Source organism: Bombina bombina, chromosome 5 (genome assembly GCF_027579735.1).
Source record: "Bombina bombina isolate aBomBom1 chromosome 5, aBomBom1.pri, whole genome shotgun sequence".
NCBI classification, from domain to species: Eukaryota; Metazoa; Chordata; class Amphibia; order Anura; family Bombinatoridae; genus Bombina; species Bombina bombina.
Window position 1 is genome coordinate 526,661,776 of NC_069503.1, and position 24,400 is coordinate 526,686,175.

Consider the following 24,400-nt stretch of genomic DNA (forward strand, 5'->3'; position numbering starts at 1 on the left):
CAAGCATCAAAGAGGATTTCTGTATATAATTCCTTAATATATTGATCTTATCCTGGAAACTAAGATTTTTTTTTTTTTTTCTTCAAAGAAGAAACGTCAAGGGTGTCTTAATACAGAATAATCAAGTCCATGATCTGCAAGAGACCCATGTTGCCCATGGGTTGGGCAAGGTGAATAAGATGGTGAATGGGTTGGGCAAGGTGAATAAGATGGTGAACATGAGTGTCCGATTTTACTAGTTGGTGTCATACAGTCCGTGGTTGACCAACTCCTGGTATTGCAGGTCTCTCACCATTCTGTTGTACAAGTTAGATATCTAGAGTAGCATGTAATGCTATCATTTACATAAGTAATGCAATTCCCTTCTGCCGGTTAACCTCTGCCAGTTTAGTGCTACTTTAATTATCCCTAAGCCTGCCTCTTGTTTGACATTCCTTCCATTGGAGTAACATAATCTCATGTGTGTCTACAGTGCCATTTTGTAGATGGTGGTACCTTTCAAAGTGTAGCAAGGAGTCTACCTGTTGTTTCCATTCCTTCACTGTTGGTAGTATTTTGCTTTTCCAGTGTTTGGGGATTAACATTTTCGCCCCATTCAGCATGACCAGTCTGGAAACTAAGATATTTAACCATAATTGGTCGAATTTTGGTAGTTCTATCTAAAGTCTTTAAAGGGACCTATTCTATGAGCTCTATCTACCTGAGCAGAAGGTAATCCCAAAATTTGGGGGAGCTTAACAGCTGTAAATTGTAATAAATCCTGAAATTCTGAAGTTTCAGGTAACCCAATCATTCTTAGATTATTTCTGCACGAACGATCCTCAAACTCATCCACTCTATTCTGCATACGTTTATTCTAAACTAGTTGAGCCTCCAACGTCTGCTCAATTTTATAATGGGTGTCGTCTAGATTGGAAATCCTGGTTTACGCTTCATTCAGTCTACTGTTGAACTGCTTAACTTCCTCAGTAAGGACTGAAAAGCCCTGCCTAATCTGATCAAATTGAAGTAGTTATAACTCAGCAATTTGTTTAACAATAGTTTGTGAATCAAGGTTATGTAACGATACATTTGAAGCATCAGCCAGTTCAGAACTGCTGTCATTGATATTCTTATTTTTTTTTCTCTTTAGGTTTGGCTGGCATGGCAGGGGATTTGTTTTTACTTGGCAGAACAAATCTTTCCATAGATAGATGCCAAAAAGTGTATCAAAAAGTAAAAAAGGAAACCACGTGTATATTGAGGCAATACTTAATTCCCTTATGAGTGAGAATCTGACGTGGGTTTTTAAATAAGGTGTATAAGAAATATACAAAAATACAAAAGGGTTATATTCCGGTCTTTATCCCTTCCCCTTCTACTCCTTACATATCCTCTATAAGGGGATAAACTTTGACGTGATTGTGTTTTAGAAGAAAAAAAAAAGAAATTGATTAATAATGTTAAATATATACAGTGCAAAAAAACAGCTTATTTGACAATGTTTCACAGATGGAGTTTTACACCAAGCTAATTAAACCAAACTCTGAGAGTATGCAAATATAAACAGCCCTTATATCATCTCATATAACCAATTTAAGATACCAAAATTAGTATTGCACATAAATTCATATCCTACTCAGCATTCATTTTTAGAACAAAAACAAAACAAAACAAAAAAAAAACCCAGCAATTCATGCAAGAATGAACCAATTAGATGTAAATCACAGTCCAAGAATTTCTGAACAACATATAATAAATAGGTTGTACACAATGATATATCTTGTATCCTTGTGAATGCACAAACAGCATTTATTTTATTATTGTCCTCATTAAATAGATGAAAAACCTGGAAAAAATATATTCAATCAGTCTCTAATAGAGTAACGCCAGATCATGAATATTTCTTTATATTAGCCTTTTAAAGAGTATTGTTCCCCCTTTGTCTCCTTTTTTCTTTCTTTCTTTCTTTTTCATTTTATGCTTGCAGTATAACAAACAGGGGCGTCGCCCGCAAAATCCTCCGGCGCCAGATTTCACGTGATTTTGGTATTACATATACGGCATAGCATACAAGTTACGCGCATATATTTCACCCATCGCTCGCAATTATTACTCCCATAGGCTAACATAGAATTGCGTAGCGAATCGGTATCCAGCGCAAGGACTTATGTGGCGAAAATGGAGAAATCTTACTCCATTTTTACCTCGCCATAAAAGGCAGCCGTAGCAGGCCTTGCGCTGAGTATGGGAGCACTGTAACTCCCGAAAATGCCTGCAAAAATAAACTAACACCTAACGCATGCGCAATGTCTATCTACCTGTCAACCGCAATCCCTCACCGCAATAACTAATAAAGTCTATTAACCCCTAAACCGCCATAGCCCATATCGCAATAAACCTAATCAAGTATTAACCCCTAAACCGCCATAGCCCACAACTCAATAAACCTAACCTAATCCCCCCTAACCTAATCCCCCCTAAATAAACAAAAATTACCTAATTTACAAAATCTTAAAATTACTATTAAATATAAAAATATTTACACTACTTTTAAAATACAAATAAACTAAGTATAAATTAAAGGTGCAGTCTAATCCAAATTCAGGAGTAGACTGTCCCTTTAAGCAAGAATTACAGAAAATAAAAAAAAAAATTACAAAAGTTTAAATAAATTACACCTAATCCCTATGAAAATAAAAAAGCCCCCCCAAAATAAAAACACCCCCTAATCTAATCAACTACCAGTAGTCCTTAAATGCACTTTTTGCAGGGCATTGCCCCAAGATAATCAGCTCTTTTGCCACAAAAATACACACAGCCCCCCCTACCAGTAAACTCCCCCACCCACCAAACCCCCCCCCCCCTAAAAAAATACTAACACTAAAAACGCTAAACTACCCATTGCCCTGAAAAGGGCATTTGTTGGGCATTGCCCTTAAAAGGGCATTCAGCTCTTTTACTGCCCACCCTATCTAAATAAAATAAATCCCCCCAAAAACCCCTTAAAAAACCCTAAGTCTAACCCCCAAGTGGTCCTCACCTGTCCTGAAGTTCAGCGGAGAAGGTCCTGTTCCAGGCGGTGAAGTCTTCTTCCAAGCGGCGACCTCTTCTTTCTTCTTCCAGGAACCAGGAGGCGCGGAGCGGAGGGCGGAGTTGAAGACCGGCGACTCTGGAACTGAAGACTGGCGACTCTGGAACTCAAGACCGGCGACCACGGAGCCATGGAGCGTGGAGGATCCTCTTCATACGATCTCCGCCGTACACTGAATAGGAATTCAAGGTACGCGATTAAAAATGGCGTCCCTTGAATTCCTATTGGCTGATTTGAGCCTTCAAATTCAAATCAGCCAATCGGATGAGAGCTACTGAAAACCTATTGGCTGTTCAAATTTTTTTATTTTCTGTAATTCTTGCTTAAAGGGACAGTCTACTCCTGAATTTGGATTAGACTGCCCCTTTAATTTATACTTAGTTTATTTGTATTTTTAAAGTAGTGCAAATATTTTTATATTTAATAGTAACTTTAGTATTTTGTAAATTAGGTAATTTTAGTTTATTTAGGGGGGTTAGGTTAGGGGGGTTAGTTTAGGGGTTAGGTTAGGGGGGTTAGGTTAGGGGTTAGGTTTATTGCGTTGTGGGCTATGGCGGTTTAGGGGTTAATACTTGATTAGGTTTATTGCGTTGTGGGTTAATGGCGGATTAGGGGTTAATAGTTTTAATAGGTAGTTTGCGATGTTGGGGTTGGCGGATTTAGGGGTTAATAATTTAGTTATTACTTGCGGTGTGGGTTTGATGACGGATATAGGGGTTAATAGTTTAAATAGGCATATTGCGTTGTGGGGGGTTGTCATTCTAGGGGTTAATACATTTAATATTAGTAATGAGAGGGGGGATTGCGGATATAGGGGTTTTACGTGTCGGGCTTATTTTTGGGAGGCGTGTTGGACTTTTACGGAAGATTTGTTATTTTATTTACTTTTCTTAGGCGCCGGCAGTTTCTAAAGTGCCGTAAGTCACTAGCGACTCCAGAAATTTGTATTTACGCTTATTTCTGGACATCGCTAGTTTATCAGACTTACGGCACTTTATGAACTGCCGGCGGGGTTTATGTAATACCCCGATGTGCGAGGTGAAATTATGGACGGCGCAGATTCCCACGCTTGCGCCTAAACCTGCGCCGTATATTTGATCGCGCCCAGGGTATATTTAGGTGTAGCGTGGCTCCCAACTAGACAAGGTGTCCCTTTAAACGTTATAATAAACCAAAAACAAATATTGTTGGAGTAAAAACCTCAGCAGCTTTTAGCATAGAGCCAGTCTCTTTGAGACATTAACCAGTGCAGCCAATCAAGGCCGATTTTCACAAATTATCAGTAGGGTAGTACTGAGACATACGGCATAATTGGATTTCTTCATCAGTGCTTAGTATTATGTGCATTAGTTTGCATTAAGGTAACTTGGCTAGCACATAAGAATAGGCAAGCGAAAACCACCAGCAGGTAAAATATGCCTTATTTATGTCCTAGTGTCCAGGATGTCATATATTTAACAGCCCAAGCTTTTCACCTGCAGCTATAGGTTAGTGCTGAGGCATACAGCAAAACTAGATTTCTATCACCAAAGCTTAGTATTGTGAGCTTAAATTGTATTAGGAAAACTTAACCAGCTCATGAGAGCAAGCATAATAGAAACAGTCGACAGGTAGAATACGCCTTATTTGAGACCCTGTTTCCAAGATGCCATATATTTAGCAACCCAAAATGTTCACCTGCAGCTGTAATAAATCAGGAACAGTCTTACCGCTATGGAGGTAGGGATGGGCGAATGTTTCACAACATTCGAAAATTTTTAACACATTCGTTTGTTCAAATCGAATTTCGAATGTTTACATTACATTCTAACATTTGATTTTCGAATGTTCGGTTTCGAATTTTACGATTACATTCGAAAATATTTGTTTCGAAAAATTTGAATTTATATTTGTAATAGTATTTCTAATGCTTTCTTTAAATGTAATATTCGAATTATGCAATATTCTATATAGAAACATTCGAAATGATATATTTGTATCTATTATGTATCAATTTACTAAATTCCCTCCCTACCACATAAACTATTGAACTTCTGAATAGTATTTTTTAAATAGAATGTTAAATTTGAAATTTCGAATGTGGACATTCGATATAATTATAAACATTTGAATTCGAAAGTGACATTCGAAAATAGCATTCGATTATAGAATTTTTAAGAATATTCGTTCGTATCAACATTCGGATTTATAATTCGAATTTCGGTAATAACATTCGTTCTAACATTCAAATTCGGAAATTTACACATTCGCCCATCCCTATATGGAGGTATGTATGAACCAAAACATCTACTGCCCCAACTTTGCTGGTTCAGGGAGGCTCAGGCGCTTCTTCCCCTCGGCAGTCAAACCTACAGGATGTTGTCAGCCGGTTCTGTAACCCTCAGGTAGCTATTGCCTCTCAAAAGTTGTTGCCACTAGCTAACTCCATATATGGGTAGAACTTGCCTCTTTCTTGTGAGGGATTCCCAGGCTGAAGTAACTGGGTTCTGTAAGCGGCCCAGATGACGGGCCACGGCCACGTCTGTTCGAAGATCCGGATAGCACAAGCCGAATAAAAGAGGCCTTGCACACTTCTCGGTACGCTGTATGCTGGAAAGCCTCGTGCATATCGCAAATTGAAACGCAAGAGAATGCAGTGCTTGGCGGTGGTGGAAATTAGTGCTCCAGTCCTCTTAGAGCACCAGCGCTGCACGCTCCAACACATGTAGCTCCGCCCCTTCCGGTCTCATGAGTCTGCCCCTTTAATTTACACAGTCATGCTCTAATGGCAAGTTTATACCGATTGCTAATTGGCCTCAGCAGAGGAGGAAACCTAGGTTACAACATGGCAGCACAGACAAAACAACTAATTGGTAGGGGGTGATGATTATATGGTCAAGGTTTTGCATCATAATAGCTAATCAAAAATGTTTGTAGATTTTATTGTTTTATTAAAAAAAATATATTGTGTTAGGAGGCAACTATAATTGAAGAACATTATTTAAAGCAACAGTAAAGTCAAAATTAAACTTTCATTATTCAGATAAAGCATGGGCTCATGAGCAGCAACGCGCTACTGGGAGTTAGCTGCTGATTGGTTATTGAGGCATATATGCCTCTTGGCATTAGCTCACTGTGTTCAGCTAGCTCCCAGTAGTGCATTGCTGCTTCTTCAACAAATGATACTAAGAGAACTGAGCAAATGATATAACAGAAGTAAAAAGCAAAATTGTTAAAAATGGTATTCTTTATCTGAATCATGAAAGAAACAATTTTGGTTTCATGTTTCTTTAAAGTCATATACTGTACAAAGATATTTTTTTAATTTGTGTAAATTTTCATCAAAATATTTTATCGGGACATAAAGCTGTGTTACAGCATTTTCTTAGTTTGCTGTTCTATGCCTATAACTTTGTGTTTAAAAAAACCTTGAAATGATTTTGCTCACATTTTAGCTAAAACCTTTCAGCCAATTTAATTTGAAATTACTTGAAACTAATTTCTCTTATTTCAAGAGTTTGATAAAAAACAACAACATATTATATACACATGAGACAACACTAACCTGAAAATCCATCATCATCAATATCGCCCAGGTTAACCATGGTTTCTCCAAAGTGTGCATTGTATGCATTGTCACCATTAAGACTGATCTGTTCATCCAGTACTCCCTAAACAGGAAACATACAGGCTTGTAATAGCAGAGTAATAGTTAATAGAGGGATATCACATTGAAAGAGCTGTTGGCTTCACACACTGTACAGGAAACACCTGAAGAGAAATAGTGCTTCCTACCTAGGCAGATAGCAGAATATACAATGATAATCACAGCCCTTTGTGGCTGGCACTGATAACAAATATTAAATTGGGCACATACACAGCAGAAGGGAAATCGTTTAGTTTTCACTCAAAAGATTTAGCAAAACCAGAATTAAAGGGATAGAAAAGTAAAAATTAAAGGGACACTGAGCCCACATTTTTTCATTTTTGATTCAGATAGAGCATGCAATTTTAAGCAACTTTCTAATTTACTCCTATTATCAATTTTTCTTCGTACTCTTGCTATCTTTATTTGAAAAAGAAGGCATTTAATCTATTTTTTGGTTCAGTACCATGGACAGCACTTGCTGATTGGTCGGTTAAATTAATCCACCAATCAGCAAGAACAACCCAGGTTGTTCACCAAAAATGGGCCGGCATCTAAATTTACATTCTTGCTTTTTCAAATAAAGATACCAAGAGAATGAAGAAAATTTGATAAGTTGCATGCTCTATCTGAATCACGAAAGAAAAAAATTGGGTTCAGTGTCCCTTTAAACTTGCAAGAATCAGAGAGAGAATGTAATTTTGAGACACTATTAATATCGCTTCTATTTTCAAATGTGCTTTGTTTTCTTGGTGTCCATTGTAAAAATGAATATGCACATATCCTACACTAGTGGGAGCTATCTGGTGATTGGTGCCTGTATACATTTGTCTCCTGTGATTGGAAAACTTGATGTGTTCAGCTAAATGCCAGTAGTGCAATTGTGTTCCTTCAGCAAAGGATAACAAAAGAATGAAGCATATTTGATAATAAAAGTACATTTTAAAAGTGTTTAAAATTGTATGTTCTATCCGAATCATACACATTTGTGTAGGATATGTGCGTATTCTTTTATTCAACAAGTGATACCAAGAGAACAAAGCACATTTGAAAAGAGAAGTGAATTTAGTAACTTTAGTAACTTCACACTCTAATAGCGCTGTTTAGAAATGTCTATTTTTGAAACTGTTACGAGCTTATTAGGTATACAGCTAGCAAAGGGGTATAAGAGTAAAAAAAATGACCTATCATCATTCATATTTAAGTTTAATGATTTTGAGTACAATGTTATCTATACACTGATGAGTATGTTGTACATTATAATGATAATGAGTATATATACACTGATGAGTATGTTGTACATTATAATGATGATAAGTATCTATACCCTGATGAGTATGCTGCACTGTATAATGATGTGAGTATCTATACACTGATGAGTATGCTGTACATTATAATGATGTGAGAATCTATACACTGATTATTATGTTGTACATTATAATTATGATGAGTATCTATACACTGATGAGTATGTTGTACATTATAATAATGATGAGTATCTATACACTGATGAGTATGTTGTACATTATAATTTTGATGAGTATCTATACACTGATGAGTATGTTGTACATTATAATGATGATAAGTATCTATACCCTGATGAGTATGCTGCACTGTATAATGATGTGAGTATATATACACTGATGAGTATACTGTACATTATAATGATGTGAGTATCTATACACTGATTAGTATGTTGTACATTATAATTATGATGAGTATCTATCTATACACTGATTATAATGTTGTACATTATAATTATGATGAGTATCTATACACTGATGAGTATGTTGTAACATTATAATTATGATGAGTATCTATACACTGATGAGAATGTTGTACAGTATAATGATGTTGAGTATCTATACACTGATAAATATGTTGTACAGTATAATGATGATGAGTATGCTGTACATTATAATTATGAGTATCTAAACACTGATGAGTATGCTGTACATTATAATGATGATAAGTATCTATACACTGATGAATATGTTGTACATTATAATGATGATGAGTATGCTGTACATTATAATTATGAGTATCTAAACACTGATGAGTATGCTGTACATTATAATGATGATAAGTATCTATACACTGATAAATATGTTGTACATTATAATGATGATGAGTATCTATACTCTGATGAGTATGTTGTACATTATAATGATGATGACTATCTATACACTGATGAGTATGTTGTACATTATAATTATGACGAGTATCTATACACTGATGAGTATGTTGTACATTATAATGATGATGAGTATGCTGTACATTATGATGTGAGTATCTATACACTAATGAGTATGTTGTACATTATAATTATGACTAGTATCTATACACTGATGAGTATGCTGTACATTATAATTATGATGAGTATCTATACACTGATGAGTATGCTGTACATTATAATGATGATGAGTATCTATACACTGATGCATATGCTGTACAGTATAATGATGATGAGTATGCTGTACATTATAATGATGATACGTATATATACACTGATAAATATGTTGTACATTATAATTATGATGAGTATGCTGTACATTATGATGTGAGTATCTATACACTGATGAGTATGTTGTACATTATAATGATGATGAGTATCTATACGCTGATGAGTATGTTGTACATTATAATGATGATGAGTATCTAAACACTGATGAGTATGTTGTACATTATAATTATGATGTGTATCTATACACTGATGAGTATGTTGTACATTATAATGATGATGAGTATCTATACACTGATGAATATGTTGTACAGTATAATGATGATGAGTATCTATACACTGATTAGTATGTTGTACATTATAATTATGAGTATCTAAACACTGATGAGTATATTGTACATTATAATGATGATGAGTATCTATACACTGATGAGTATGCTGTACAGTATAATGATGATGAGTATCTATACACTGATGATTATAATGATGATGAGTATGTTGTACATTATGATGTGAGTATCTGTACACTGATGAGTATGTTGTACATTATAATGATGATGAGTATCTATACGCTGATGAGTATATATATAATGATGATAAGTATCTATACACTGATGAGTATGTTGTACATTATAATGATGACGAGTTTCTATACACTGATGAGTATGTTGTACATTATAATTATGATGAGTATCTATACAATGATGAGTATGTTGTACATTATAATGATGATGAGTATCTATACATTGATGAGTATGCTGTACAGTATAATGATGATGAGTATCTATATGCTGATGAGTATGCTGTACAGTATAATGATGATGAGTATCTATACACTGATGAGTATGCTGTACATTATAATGATGATTAGTATCTATACACTGATGAGTATGTTGTACATTATGATGATGATGAGTATCTATACACTGATGAGTATGTTGTACATTATAATGATGATGAGTATGTTGTACATTATAATGATGTAAGTATCTATACACTGATGAGTATGTTGTACATTATAATTATGATGAGTATCTATACAATGATGAGTATGTTGTACATTATAATGATGATGAGTATCTACACACTGATGAGTATGTTGTACATTATAATGATGATGAGTATCTATACACTGATGAGTATGCTGTACATTATAATGATGATGAGTATCTATACACTGATGAGTGTGTTGTACATTATAATGATGATGAGTATCTATACACTGATGAGTATGTTGTACATTATAATGATGATGAGTATCTATACACTGATGAGTATGCTGTACATTATAATGATGATGAGTATCTATACACTGATGAGTATGTTGTACATTATAATGATGATGAGTATCTATACACTGATGAGTATGTTGTACATTATAATGATGTTGAGTATCTACACACTGATGAGTATGTTGTACATTATAATGATGTAAGTATCTATACACTGAGGAGTATGTTGTACATTATAATGATGATGAGTATATATATGCTGATGAGTATGTTGTACATTATAATGATGATGAATATCTACACACTGATGAGTATGTTGTACATTATAATGATGATGAGTATATATATATGTTGATGAGTATGTTGTACATTATAATGATGATGAGAATCTACACACTCATGAATATGCTGTACATTATAATGATGATGAGTAGCTATATGCTGATGAGTATGCTGTACAGTATAATGATGATGAGTATCTATACACTGATGAGTATGTTGTACAGTATAATGATAATGAGTATCTATACAATGATGAGTATGTTGTACATTATAATGATGATGAGTATCTATACACTGATGAGTATGTTCTACATTATAATGATGATAAGTATATATATGCTGATGAGTATGTTGTACATTATAATGATGATGAGTATCTACACACTGATGAGTATGTTGTACATTATAATGATGATGAGTATATATATGCTGATGAGTATGTTGTACATTATAATGATGATGAGTATCTACACACTGATGAGTATGTTGTACATTATAATGATGTAAGTATCTATACCTGCAGTCCAACTCGGCCAAATTATAGAGAGCCCTGTGGTGGTCATACAGCTCTTATATGAAGGTAAAATTGACTCTTCAGTCAGACTCTTCTTTAGTTTGGGGTAAGTAAATTTACAGTTAATTAGCAGAGTGTTCATGGCCACATCCAAACAATTATATATTTATTTACTGGGAAAGAAGCAGTTTTGTTGATGAACTGGTAACAGATTAGTTCCTCAGGATATGTTTAATATTTTAATGGAAAATAAACACTTCCATTTGGGGTTGTGCCAAAGAAACCAATGGATGCAAGAGACATGGCAATCACATAAATCAAAGGAGCACAAAAACAGCAACAAATATTAAATATAGAATAAGGTGTTAAGAGGGAAACATCCTCACTTTTTGTGCAGTGAAGAATTAAAAAGTAACTTGGGGTATTTAACCTGTTTAACCTGTATATTGTGAAATGGAGAGAAAGATATTCCTTTTTAATACTCTCACACATCCTGCCATGAAGACGTATATTACCATTAATGTTACCACTTGTGAATTAATGCAAGCTGTTTGGAAGGTCCTTAACCCAGACCTAAACAGAAAGTTGAATTAGGATACCTTCCACAAAACATCCTCTGCTATGGTGAGAAAGTTATGAGGTTGCATCATGGCATGTCTATTGTAATTTTAGGATAGTCTTTATTACAATATTTCTAAACAAGGGTATCAGCTACATTGGTTTAAAAATAATCTGTTCAAAATAAGATTTACCCAATTACTGGTGATGCCTCAATCAGGGTTTCATCTTTGGTCAAGGACACAATGAAAACTATCAATTGTAAATTAAAATAATATATTGTTGGTTAGAGGTGAAACTGTAGGAGGCAATGTTTCTGTTCTGGTATCATCAACAAATACGTCTGCTATAGTTCTTAGCCAGCTAGGAATGGGATGAAGACAAGAGGCCCCATGATCTAAAGGTCTCTGGGCTGGTGAGATTATTTAAGAATGCTCACCAGTGCTTCTATGTCCCTGGTGGAATGAGGGTGTCTCGCTAAGGGTGTCTCGCTAAGGAGAGAATACTGCATTTTCATATGGGAAGGAGATGCCTACATTACAAAAGTGCACAATGAATATTGTAAATTAAAACACATACAAAACAAATCATTTAATTTTATCAAATGTTGCTGCTACAAAACGCCACATAGTCATTAATGGTGAAGCTTGTAGAAAAAAACTAGCTAATATTTTTAAAGCATTACAATATATTTTGTAGTTGGAAATTAACACAAATTAAAATTATGCTGAAACTAAGAAGACTAAATGAAGAATGAAAAGACTAAAATGTAACAAAAATTAATATGCAACTCAAATTAAATCACAATGCACAAATTATTTTGCATGACTGTAGGTATTTGGCAGACTATATAATATTCTTACAGTACATAATGGGTTTATCCATGGAAATGATTACAAGGGAAAGGGACATGTTTTTTAGTGTATTATGGAGCAGTATAAAGAAAGAAAATAAAATTCTAAAATTTGAAGTGAGATTATATATTTGAAATAAATTCTAGTATATAATAATTATAGAATATTGTTAGAATATTTTATTATTAAATATACCTCCTGCAATTAAAGACAACAGAAGTGTCTGAATTTAATTGAAGTAAATTATTTTATCATTCAAGGTATAACGTTTAAATAAATGTGAATAACTGTAGGAAACAGACTAAATAGACTGAGAAAAATTGGCTCTTCACTAGGTCTTTATAAGTAAGAAAAAAAGGATAACAGAAGACAGATGTCAATTTAATTTTTTTTAAATCAAATAATATTTTAAATTGCTGCCAGTGGCCCTTTAAGGCTTTGACTAGTTGCCTACCGGTTTTATACTACAGTTCCGAGAACAGCTCTGTAGAGTAAAGAAAGTCCAACAATTGTTGAATTGCTGCCAAAAGTAATGCTGTATTACGAAGTTTGTAAATTCTAGGAAATGACTATATGTCTGCAAGTAGAATGGATTTATATAAGAAGGAAATCATCAATGAAGACAGAGGTGGGGGAGGGAACCCATTTCCCCCTGAATGGTCAAGAATTCTGGAGAAGCCTAACAGACACATCTAATAAAATCTCTTGGACTGCAACAACAATTTTAAATTAGCAACTAACAGTCTAGTCATAACTATATGGCAATTTTCATGCATATACTTCCCAAAAAAAATTATAAATAAATTCAGCCCTGAACAATTAAAAAATGTGAAGCTGCTCAAACTTTAAAGTTCTTCTTGTGTGTATGACTTAGCAAATTAATCAGTGGCAGGCAACCAAAACTACTCAATTGCAACAACAAATATTTAAAAGGGCCACACTACAATACTTTAGGATTGAGTGTTTGGAGAGATGTATACATATGGAAAGCTATAAAAATAAATGTCAGCGTTACACATTTTATTTTGTTAAGATGTCATCTATATAAAGTCTTATGTAATAAATGTAGTAAAGATATATGTATAAATTATAGACATATAGATAATACATAAAGAATGATAATACGTAATGATAGTCAATATATAATGATAGATAGATGGATAGTCAATATATAATGATAGATATAGATAGATAGATAGATAGATAGATAGATACATACATACATATATGATAGATGGATAGATAGATAGATAGATAATACATAAAGATAGATAGACAGATACATAGATGATAGATAGATAGATAGGAAATGTCATTTATTGCAGTGCTTAACATATACTTACATTCCCTCGATTGATGTAGACGGTGACTTGTCCCTCATCTCTCACCTCCGTGTACATGGGTGCACCGACCAGAAGGTCTGAGAGACCGTCAGAGTTCAGATCAACTGCACATAAGGAGGAGCCAAAGTAAGACCCCATCTGTAACCAAGCCGAGTCACAACAAAGCATTCAGTACATCTGCCCACAAAAGCTATCACGACTTTGCATTTCAAATGAAAGACTTTAGCTGACATGTACACAGGTGATCATTGTACTAATTCCTATAAAATAAATCCTTATTATAGGATAGTGATTTATATAGGATAGCATGTAACAGCGACTCTTAGCTGCTGTAGATGAAGGAGAAACCCTTATGATTTGTAAACTTCAAAAATAAAAACATGGTCACCAAAAGATATCACTTAATATAATCAACTTGTTTAAATTGTGCTTCTGTCCAGCAAATATAGCGCAGTGATCAGGTGCTCAGTTTGTGTTTGATAAATAAATGCGTGGATCACCGCTTGTGTTTACATTAAAGGTACAGGAGAAGTGGACCGAGCGCTACACCCAGGGCCTTAAGCTTACTAACTATATAGCCTCCTAGTAGGCTAACAATACAAAAGTTAAAATGGGGAGAGAGTAAGCGCTAAAAAGCTTAAAAGGCTAGTAAAAGGTACATTTTAATACATATAAAAATTTACAAATGGCAATCAGACGCATGGATCCATGTCTGACTTAACAAAAAAATATATATATATATATAATAAACAAATCTAAAAATATCTAAAAATATCCAATGGAGTATAGCATGTGACGCTGACTTAGTGAGCCAGTGATGAGGAGTTAGGACATGTACATTCAATAATATAAACAACCTAAGTGAGTGATTGAGTGCACACAATAGCTTTCAACAAAGAAAAATAGCATTCACAAAAAATAGTGTTCACAAAAATTGGCGTACATAAAAAATGTTCAAATGTTCAACCGGTTATATGTAAGTGAATCCAGTAGTGTTTCCTCCAAAGTGACGTGTAGAAATATAACGTGAAGTCAATAATAGTAGAATGTAAACGTTGAGTGGGTCAAATTATTGTGGTTCAGCTGCTAAATTAAAAAATTGTAAATCCGTGAGGTGTATAAAAATAAAAATAACTTGTGAAAAAATCCACGTGGAAAACTTGAATTCAAATGATAAACAAAGGTCAAAAATCAAAAGACAAAAATCAAAAGACAAAAATATCAAAAGACAAAAATAGAAAATCAGTGATAATATTAAAAAGCACTAAAGATCTAGTGAAAACAAATCCTTAATTCAGATGTTAAAAATCCTTGGTAAGATCCATAACAAACAAATACATTGATAAAATACCTAAAAGGGAACAAAAGAGAAACAAATAGTGCAACACTGTATATGATATATAATATAGGTAATTAAAACCAAGCTCACCAGTATGCCAACACGTTTCGGCCTAGACTAGGCCTTTCTCAAGACTATGATATTTTTGTCTTTTGATTTTTGACCTTTGTTTATCATTTGAATTCAAGTTTTCCACGTGGATTTTTTCACAAGTTATTTTTATTTTTATTTTTATACACCTCACGGATTTACAATTTTTTAATTTAGCAGCTGAACCACAATAATTTGACCCACTCAACGTTTACATTCTACTATTATTGACTTCACGTTATATTTCTACACGTCACTTTGGAGGAAACACTACTGGATTCACTTACATATAACCGGTTGAACATTTGAACATTTTTTATGTACGCCAATTTTTGTGAACACTATTTTTTGTGAATGCTATTTTTCTTTTTTGTGAATGCTATTTTTCTTTTTTGTGAATGCTATTTTTCTTTGTTGAAAGCTATTGTGTGCACTCAATCACTCACTTAGGTTGTTTATATTATTGAATGTACATGTCCTAACTCCTCATCACTGGCTCACTAAGTCAGCGTCACATGCTATACTCCATTGGATATTTTTAGATATTTTTAGATTTGTTTATTATATATATATATATATTTTTTTTGTTAAGTCAGACATGGATCCATGCGTCTGATTGCCATTTGTAAATTTTTATATGTATTAAAATGTACCTTTTACTAGCCTTTTAAGCTTTTTAGCGCTTACTCTCTCCCCATTTTAACTTTTACATTAAAGGTACAGTAAAGTCAAAATTCAACTTTCATGATTCAGATAGAGAATGCAATTCGATACAACTTTGTACTATTTGGTGCTGTACATATATGCCTCTTGTCATTGGCTCACTGCGTTTGGTCAGCTAGCAAATTTGATAATAGAAGTAAATTGGAAAGTTGCTTATAATTGCATGATTTAAAACATGAAAGTTTAATGTTCTCTTTACTGTAACTTTAAGACGATATGTACAAGAAGGTCAGTATAAACTAATCCACAACTAAATACGCCATCAGACATTTTTAAAGCTTTAATTATACCCAAAGAACCTCCAAAAATATTGTCCATTGATCCTAATAGAATATCACATTTATAGTAAATACATGTAAAAATCTTTCCCCAGAACAAGCAATCCCTCTCAGCACTAAAAATGTACAGCTGCTGCCATTTTGTTCACATTACATCACTTTCTACAGAGGGAAATCATTTGGATTTATTTTTTTTTGGAATTCCTAACCACACAAAATAAATAGAACAGCATGGTTTTATGGAGCACTGGCCGCAAACGATTGAACAAAACCATCATAAATACATACAGCTATGCATTTTCTTGACATTGGTTTTCTTGTATGAATGAATTTCTGTTGTATGAATATAATTCACATACTTCCTGCATGGCAAAGCTGTCTACTGTTAGCTAATGCTCTGGATCTTGATGGTCTTAAACAGAATTGTAACTTACTCTTAAAGGGACATTAAACACTAAATAAATGCTAGATAGAATGATGCATTCAAAGAAAAATAGTAAGAGAATAATAACATGTAGATGTATTTTTGTGAAATTTCATTAGCTGTTTAAATATTGACAAAATAAGTGTAAAGTTTTAGTGTTTATAAAACAATGGGAGCTGCCATGTTGTAACTCAGGTTACCTTCTCTGCTGTAGCCAATTAGGGACAGTTATAAAGAGGTCTCTAGAGTGTGCAGCCAATGGCTGTGTGGAATATAACAGTGTTCTGCTTTTCCATTTCTAACAGGAACTGAATAGCTCACAATTTCAGAATGGAATTGCAGGAAAATGGAACAAAATAAATAATGAAAGTATATTGCAGAGTTTTTTTTATATATATATATATATATATATATATATATATATATATATATATATATATATATATATATATAGTTTATCATTTTATATTACCATCTCAAAGTGTTTAATGTCAATTTAAAGAGATATAAAACTAACTTTTTGCCTACATGGTTCAGATAGAGCATGCATTTTTAAGCAACTTTCAATATACTTATCACATTTTCTTCATTTTCTTAATAACCTTTTTGAAAAGCAGGAAGGTAAGTTCAGGGGTGTGCACGTGTCTGCAGCACTATATGGCAGCAGTTTGGCAAGTATGTTATACATTAGCAACAGCATGAAATCACATGTAATGTTCCAAACATGTGCATGCTACCTATTTAGATAACTTTTCAACAAACAAGAACATGAGAACTAAGTAAATGTGATAATAGAAGTAAACTGGAAACTTTTTTTAACATTCATGAATTATGAAAGAAAAAACAGAATTTATGTTTACCTGATAAATTTCTTTCTCCAACGGTGTGTCCGGTCCACGGCGTCACCCTTACTTGTGGGATATTCTCCTCCCCAACAGGAAATGGCAAAGAGCCCAGCAAAGCTGGTCACATGATCCCTCCTAGGCTCCGCCTACCCCAGTCATTCGACCGACGTTAAGGAGGAATAATAGCATAGGAGAAACCATATGGTACCGTGGTGACTGTAGTTAAAGAAAATAAATTATCAGACCTGATTAAAAAACCAGGGCGGGCCGTGGACCGGACACACCGTTGGAGAAAGAAATTTATCAGGTAAACATAAATTCTGTTTTCTCCAACATAGGTGTGTCCGGTCCACGGCGTCATCCTTACTTGTGGGAACCAATACCAAAGCTTTAGGACACGGATGAAGGGAGGGAGCAAATCAGGTCACCTAAATGGAAGGCACCACGGCTTGCAAAACCTTTCTCCCAAAAATAGCCTCAGAAGAAGCAAAAGTATCAAACTTGTAAAATTTGGTAAAAGTGTGCAGTGAAGACCAAGTCGCTGCCCTACATATCTGATCAACAGAAGCCTCGTTCTTGAAGGCCCATGTGGAAGCCACAGCCCTAGTGGAATGAGCCGTGATTCTTTCGGGAGGCTGCCGTCCGGCAGTCTCGTAAGCCAATCTGATGATGCTTTTAATCCAAAAAGAGAGAGAGGTAGAAGTTGCTTTTTGACCTCTCCTTTTACCTGAATAAACAACAAACAGGGAAGATGTTTGTCTAAAATCCTTTGTAGCATCTAAATAGAATTTTAGAGCGCGAACAACATCCAAATTGTGCAACAAGCGTTCCTTCTTTGAAACTGGTTTCGGACACAGAGAAGGTACGATAATCTCCTGGTTAATGTTTTTGTTAGAAACAACTTTTGGAAGAAAACCAGGTTTAGTACGTAAAACCACCTTATCTGCATGGAACACCAGATAAGGAGGAGAACACTGCAGAGCAGATAATTCTGAAACTCTTCTAGCAGAAGAAATTGCAACTAAAAACAAAACTTTCCAAGATAATAACTTAATATTAACGGAATGTAAGGGTTCAAACGGAACCCCCTGAAGAACTGAAAGAACTAAATTGAGACTCCAAGGAGGAGTCAAAGGTTTGTAAACAGGCTTGATTCTAACCAGAGCCTGAACAAAGGCTTGAACATCTGGCACAGCTGCCAGTTTTTTGTGAAGTAACACCGACAAGGCAGAAATCTGTCCCTTCAGGGAACTTGCCGATAATCCTTTTTCCAATCCTTCTTGAAGGAAGGATAGAATCCTAGGAATCTTAACCTTGTCCCAAGGGAATCCTTTAGATTCACACCAACAGATATATTTTTTCCAAATTTTGTGGTAAATCTTTCTAGTTACAGGCTTTCTGGCCTGAACAAGAGTATCGATAACAGAATCTGAGAAACCTCGCTTCGATAAAGTCAAGCGTTCAATCTCCAAGCAGTCAGCTGGAGTGAAACCAGATTCGGATGTTCGAACGGACCCTGAACAAGAAGGTCTCGTCTCAAAGGTAGCTTCCAAGGTGGAGCCGATGACATATTCACCAGATCTGCATACCAAGTCCTGCGTGGCCACGCAGGAGCTATCAAGATCACCGACGCCCTCTCCTGATTGATCCTGGCTACCAGCCTGGGGATGAGAGGAAACGGCGGGAACACATAAGCTAGTTTGAAGGTCCAAGGTGCTACTAGTGCATCCACTAGAGCCGCCTTGGGATCCCTGGATCTGGACCCGTAGCAAGGAACTTTGAAGTTCTGACGAGAGGCCATCAGATCCATGTCTGGAATGCCCCAAAGTTGAGTGACTTGGGCAAAGATTTCCGGATGGAGTTCCCACTCCCCCGGATGCAATGTCTGACGACTCAGAAAATCCGCTTCCCAATTTTCCACTCCCGGGATGTGGATAGCAGACAGGTGGCAGGAGTGAGACTCCGCCCATAGAATGATCTTGGTCACTTCTTCCATCGCTAGGGAACTCCTTGTTCCCCCCTGATGGTTGATGTACGCAACAGTCGTCATGTTGTCTGATTGAAACCGTATGAACTTGGTCCTCGCTAGCTGAGGCCAAGCCTTGAGAGCATTGAATATCGCTCTCAGTTCCAGAATATTTATCGGTAGAAGAGATTCTTCCCGAGACCAAAGACCCTGAGCTTTCAGGGATCCCCAGACCGCGCCCCAGCCCATCAGACTGGCGTCGGTCGTGACAATGACCCACTCTGGTCTGTGGAATGTCATCCCTCGTGACAGGTTGTCCAGGGACAGCCACCAACGGAGTGAGTCTCTGGTCCTCTGATTTACTTGTATCTTTGGAGACAAGTCTGTATAGTCCCCATTCCACTGACTGAGCATGCACAGTTGTAACGGTCTTAGATGAATGCGCGCAAAAGGAACTATGTCCATTGCCGCTACCATCAACCCGATCACTTCCATGCACTGAGCTACGGAAGGAAGGGGAACGGAATGAAGTATTCGACAAGAGTCCAGGAGCTTTGTCTTTCTGGCCTCTGTTAGAAAAATCCTCATTTCTGAGGAGTCTATAATTGTTCCCAAGAAGGGAACCCTTGTTGACGGGGATAGAGAACTCTTTTCCACGTTCACTTTCCAGCCGTGCGATCTGAGAAAGGCCAGGACGATGTCCGTGTGAGCCTTTGCTCGAGGGAGGGACGACGCTTGAATCAGAATGTCGTCCAGGTAAGGTACTACAGCAATGCCCCTTGGTCTTAGCACAGCTAGAAGGGACCCTAGTACCTTTGTGAAAATCCTTGGAGCAGTGGCTAATCCGAAAGGAAGCGCCACGAACTGGTAATGTTTGTCCAGGAATGCAAACCTTAGGAACCGATGATGTTCCTTGTGGATAGGAATATGTAGATACGCATCCTTTAAATCCACCGTGGTCATGAATTGACCTTCCTGGATGGAAGGAAGGATAGTTCGAATGGTTTCCATCTTGAAAGATGGGACCTTGAGAAATTTGTTTAAGATCTTGAGATCTAGGATTGGTCTGAATGTTCCCTCTTTTTTGGGAACTATGAACAGATTGGAGTAGAACCCCATCCCTTGTTCTCTCAATGGAACAGGATGAATCACTCCCATTTTTAACAGGTCTTCTACGCAAAGTAAGAACGCCTGTCTTTTTATGTGGTCTGAAGACAACTGAGACCTGTGGAACCTTCCCCTTGGGGGAAGTCCCTTGAATTCCAGAAGATAACCCTGGGAGACTATTTCTAGCGCCCAAGGATCCAGAACATCTCTTGCCCAAGCCTGAGCGAAGAGAGAGAGTCTGCCCCCCACCAGATCCGGTCCCGGATCGGGGGCCGATATTTCATGCTGTCTTGGTAGCAGTGGCAGGTTTCTTTGCCTGCTTTCCCTTGTTCCAGCCTTGCATTGGTCTCCAAGCTGGCTTGGCCTGAGAAGTATTACCTTCTTGCTTAGAGGACGTAGCACCTTGGGCTGGTCCGTTTTTACGAAAGGGACGAAAATTAGGTCTATTTTTTGCCTTGAAAGGCCGATCCTGAGGAAGGGCATGGCCCTTACCCCCAGTGATATCAGAGATAATCTCTTTCAAGTCAGGACCAAACAGCGTTTTCCCCTTGAAAGGAATGTTTAGTAGCTTGTTCTTGGAAGACGCATCAGCCGACCAAGATTTCAACCAAAGCGCTCTGCGCGCCACAATAGCAAACCCAGAGTTCTTAGCCGCTAACTTAGCCAATTGCAAAGAGGCGTCTAGAGTGAAAGAATTAGCCAATTTGAGAGCATTGACTCTGTCCATAATCTCCTCATAAGGAGGCGAGTCACTATCGAGCACCTTAATCAGTTCATCAAACCAGAAATATGCGGCTGTAGTGACAGGGACAATGCATGAAATGGGTTGTAGAAGGTAACCCTGCTGAACAAACATCTTTTTAAGCAAACCTTCTAATTTTTTATCCATAGGATCTTTGAAAGCACAACTATCCTCTATGGGAATAGTGGTGCGTTTGTTTAAAGTAGAAACCGCTCCCTCGACCTTGGGGACTGACTGCCATAAGTCCTTTCTGGGGTCGACCATAGGAAACAATTTTTTAAATATGGGGGGAGGGACGAAAGGAATACCGGGCCTTTCCCATTCTTTATTAACAATGTCCGCCACCCGCTTGGGTATAGGAAAAGCTTCTGGGAGCCCCGGCACCTCTAGGAACTTGTCCATTTTACATAGTTTCTCTGGGATGACCAAATTTTCACAATCATCCAGAGTGGATAATACCTCCTTAAGCAAAATGCGGAGATGTTCCAATTTAAATTTAAAAGTAATCACATCAGATTCAGCCTGCTGAGAAATATTCCCTAAATCAGTAATTTCTCCCTCAGACAAAACCTCCCTGGCCCCCTCAGATTGGGTTAGGGGCCCTTCAGAGATATTAATATCAGCGTCGTCATGCTCTTCAGTAACTAAAACAGAGCATCCACGCTTACGCTGACAAGGGTTCATTTTGGCTAAAATGTTTTTGACAGAATTATCCATTACAGCCGTTAATTGTTGCATAGTAAGGAGTATTGGCGCGCTAGATGTACTAGGGGCCTCCTGAGTGGGCAAGACTCGTGTAGACGAAGGAGGGAATGATGCAGTACCATGCTTACTCCCCTCACTTGAGGAATCATCTTGGGCATCATTGTCATTATCACATAAATCACATTTATTTAAATGAATAGGAATTCTGGCTTCCCCACATTCAGAACACAGTCTATCTGGTAGTTCAGACATGTTAAACAGGCATAAACTTGATAAGAAAGTACAAAAAACGTTTTGAAATAAAACCGTTACTGTCACTTTAAATTTTAAACTGAACACACTTTAATACTGCAATTGCGAAAAAACATGAAGGAATTGTTCAAAATTCACCAAACTTTCACCACAGTGTCTTAAAGCCTTGAAAATATTGCACACCAAATTTGGAAGCTTTAACCCTTAAAATAACGGAACCGGAGCCGTTTTAAGCTTTAACCCCTTTACAGTCCCTGGTATCTGCTTTGCTGAGACCCAACCAAACCCAAGGGGAATACGATACCAAATGATGCCTTCAGAAGTCTTTTATAAGTATCAGAGCTCCTCTCACATGCGACTGCATGCCATGCCTCTCAAAAAAAAGTGCGCAACACCGGCGCGAAAATGAGACTCTGCCTATGCTTTGGGAAAGCCCCTAAAGAATAAGGTGTCTAAAACAGTGCCTGCCGATATTATTATATCAAAATACCCAGAATAAATGATTCCTCAAGGCTAAATAAGTGTTAATATCAATCGATTTAGCCCAAAAAATGTCTACAGTCTAAATAAGCCCTTGTGAAGCCCTTATTTACAATCGTAATAAACATGGCTTACCGGATCCCATAGGGAAAATGACAGCTTCCAGCATTACATCGTCTTGTTAGAATGTGTCATACCTCAAGCAGCAAGGACTGCAAACTGTTCCCCCAACTGAAGTTAATGCTCTCAACAGTCCTGTGTGGAACAGCCATGGATTTTAGTTACGGTTGCTAAAATCATTTTCCTCATACAAACAGAATTCTTCATCTCTTTTCTGTTTCTGAGTAAATAGTACGTACCAGCACTATTTGAAAATAACAAACTCTTGATTGAATAATGAAAAACTACAGTTAAACACTAAAAAACTCTAAGCCATCTCCGTGGAGATGTTGCCTGTACAACGGCAAAGAGAATGACTGGGGTAGGCGGAGCCTAGGAGGGATCATGTGACCAGCTTTGCTGGGCTCTTTGCCATTTCCTGTTGGGGAGGAGAATATCCCACAAGTAAGGGTGACGCCGTGGACCGGACACACCTATGTTGGAGAAATTTTGGGTTTCATATCCCTTTAAGGACCCAATTTAATAAAGCTCCCTGCTAAGGTGATATTATTTAAAAAGATCCTTCAGCACTGCAAGATTCCAAAAAAGGACATTCCCTGCATTTCTGTATGTGAAGGAGCACAGTACAATATTAATTTATTTTAGACTTATGTTAAGCTTTGCACTATCTATTTTGTATTTTTATGCATTTAGATTTTGCATCAAGCAGTGTATTTAGGACTGTGATTTTACAGATTCTGAATAGGAAGTCAAACTAATTTCCATTCATTAAAAGTGGCAGTAACATCAAAATTAAACTTTCACCATTCCTGCAGAATTTACTTCTCTTGGTATCCTATGTTTAAGAGTAAATCTAGGTAGGCTGATAGGAGCTCAGGAGTGTGCACTTTAGCAGTCTATGGCAGCAATATTTAGAACTATGTATAACATTGCTATAAACAATGTTGCAAACATGGCTGCCAAATGGCTAAAGACATGTGCACGCTCCTGAATTCATATAAGATTACTCCTTAAAAGGACAGGAAAGTAATTTTTTTCATACTGGGATCCTCCATCTTGAAACATATTTTTTGCATGCAACAGGTGAACATTCTCAGATAAGTAATGTCAGTGGCTCTTTCACAGCTGTATTGTGCACTTCAGGGTAGCACATACACAATACAGAGTGGGAGGTTTACATTTTTGGACTTTGGCAAAAAATGACATGCCCTACAAAGGGGTTAAACACACAGCAGAAGTACCGTTTGTGTCCCGCAGATAACTGCGGGGGTTAAAATATACAGTAGTGCAGTGTCGATAGTCTTAAAATTACATGGTCTCATTTTCAATTATTATGTCCCTTTAAATAAAATATATTTAAAAAGCCAATATATCTGACAATGTGAAC

General features: G+C 36.5%; 1 protein-coding gene across 1 annotated transcript in view; it reads right to left on the bottom strand.

Annotated features, from left to right (window-relative positions):
• ITGA9 (integrin subunit alpha 9) overlaps nt 1-24,400 on the bottom strand; it is an 838,607-nt gene that overhangs the window by 596,019 nt on the left and 218,188 nt on the right. Inside the window, exons 9-10 of the mRNA XM_053714443.1 lie at nt 13,943-14,080; nt 6,618-6,723 (exon numbers count right to left, since the gene is read on the bottom strand). Of these exons, the coding sequence (XP_053570418.1) occupies nt 6,618-6,723; nt 13,943-14,080 (244 nt within the window). The remainder of the gene's footprint in view (nt 1-6,617; nt 6,724-13,942; nt 14,081-24,400) is intronic.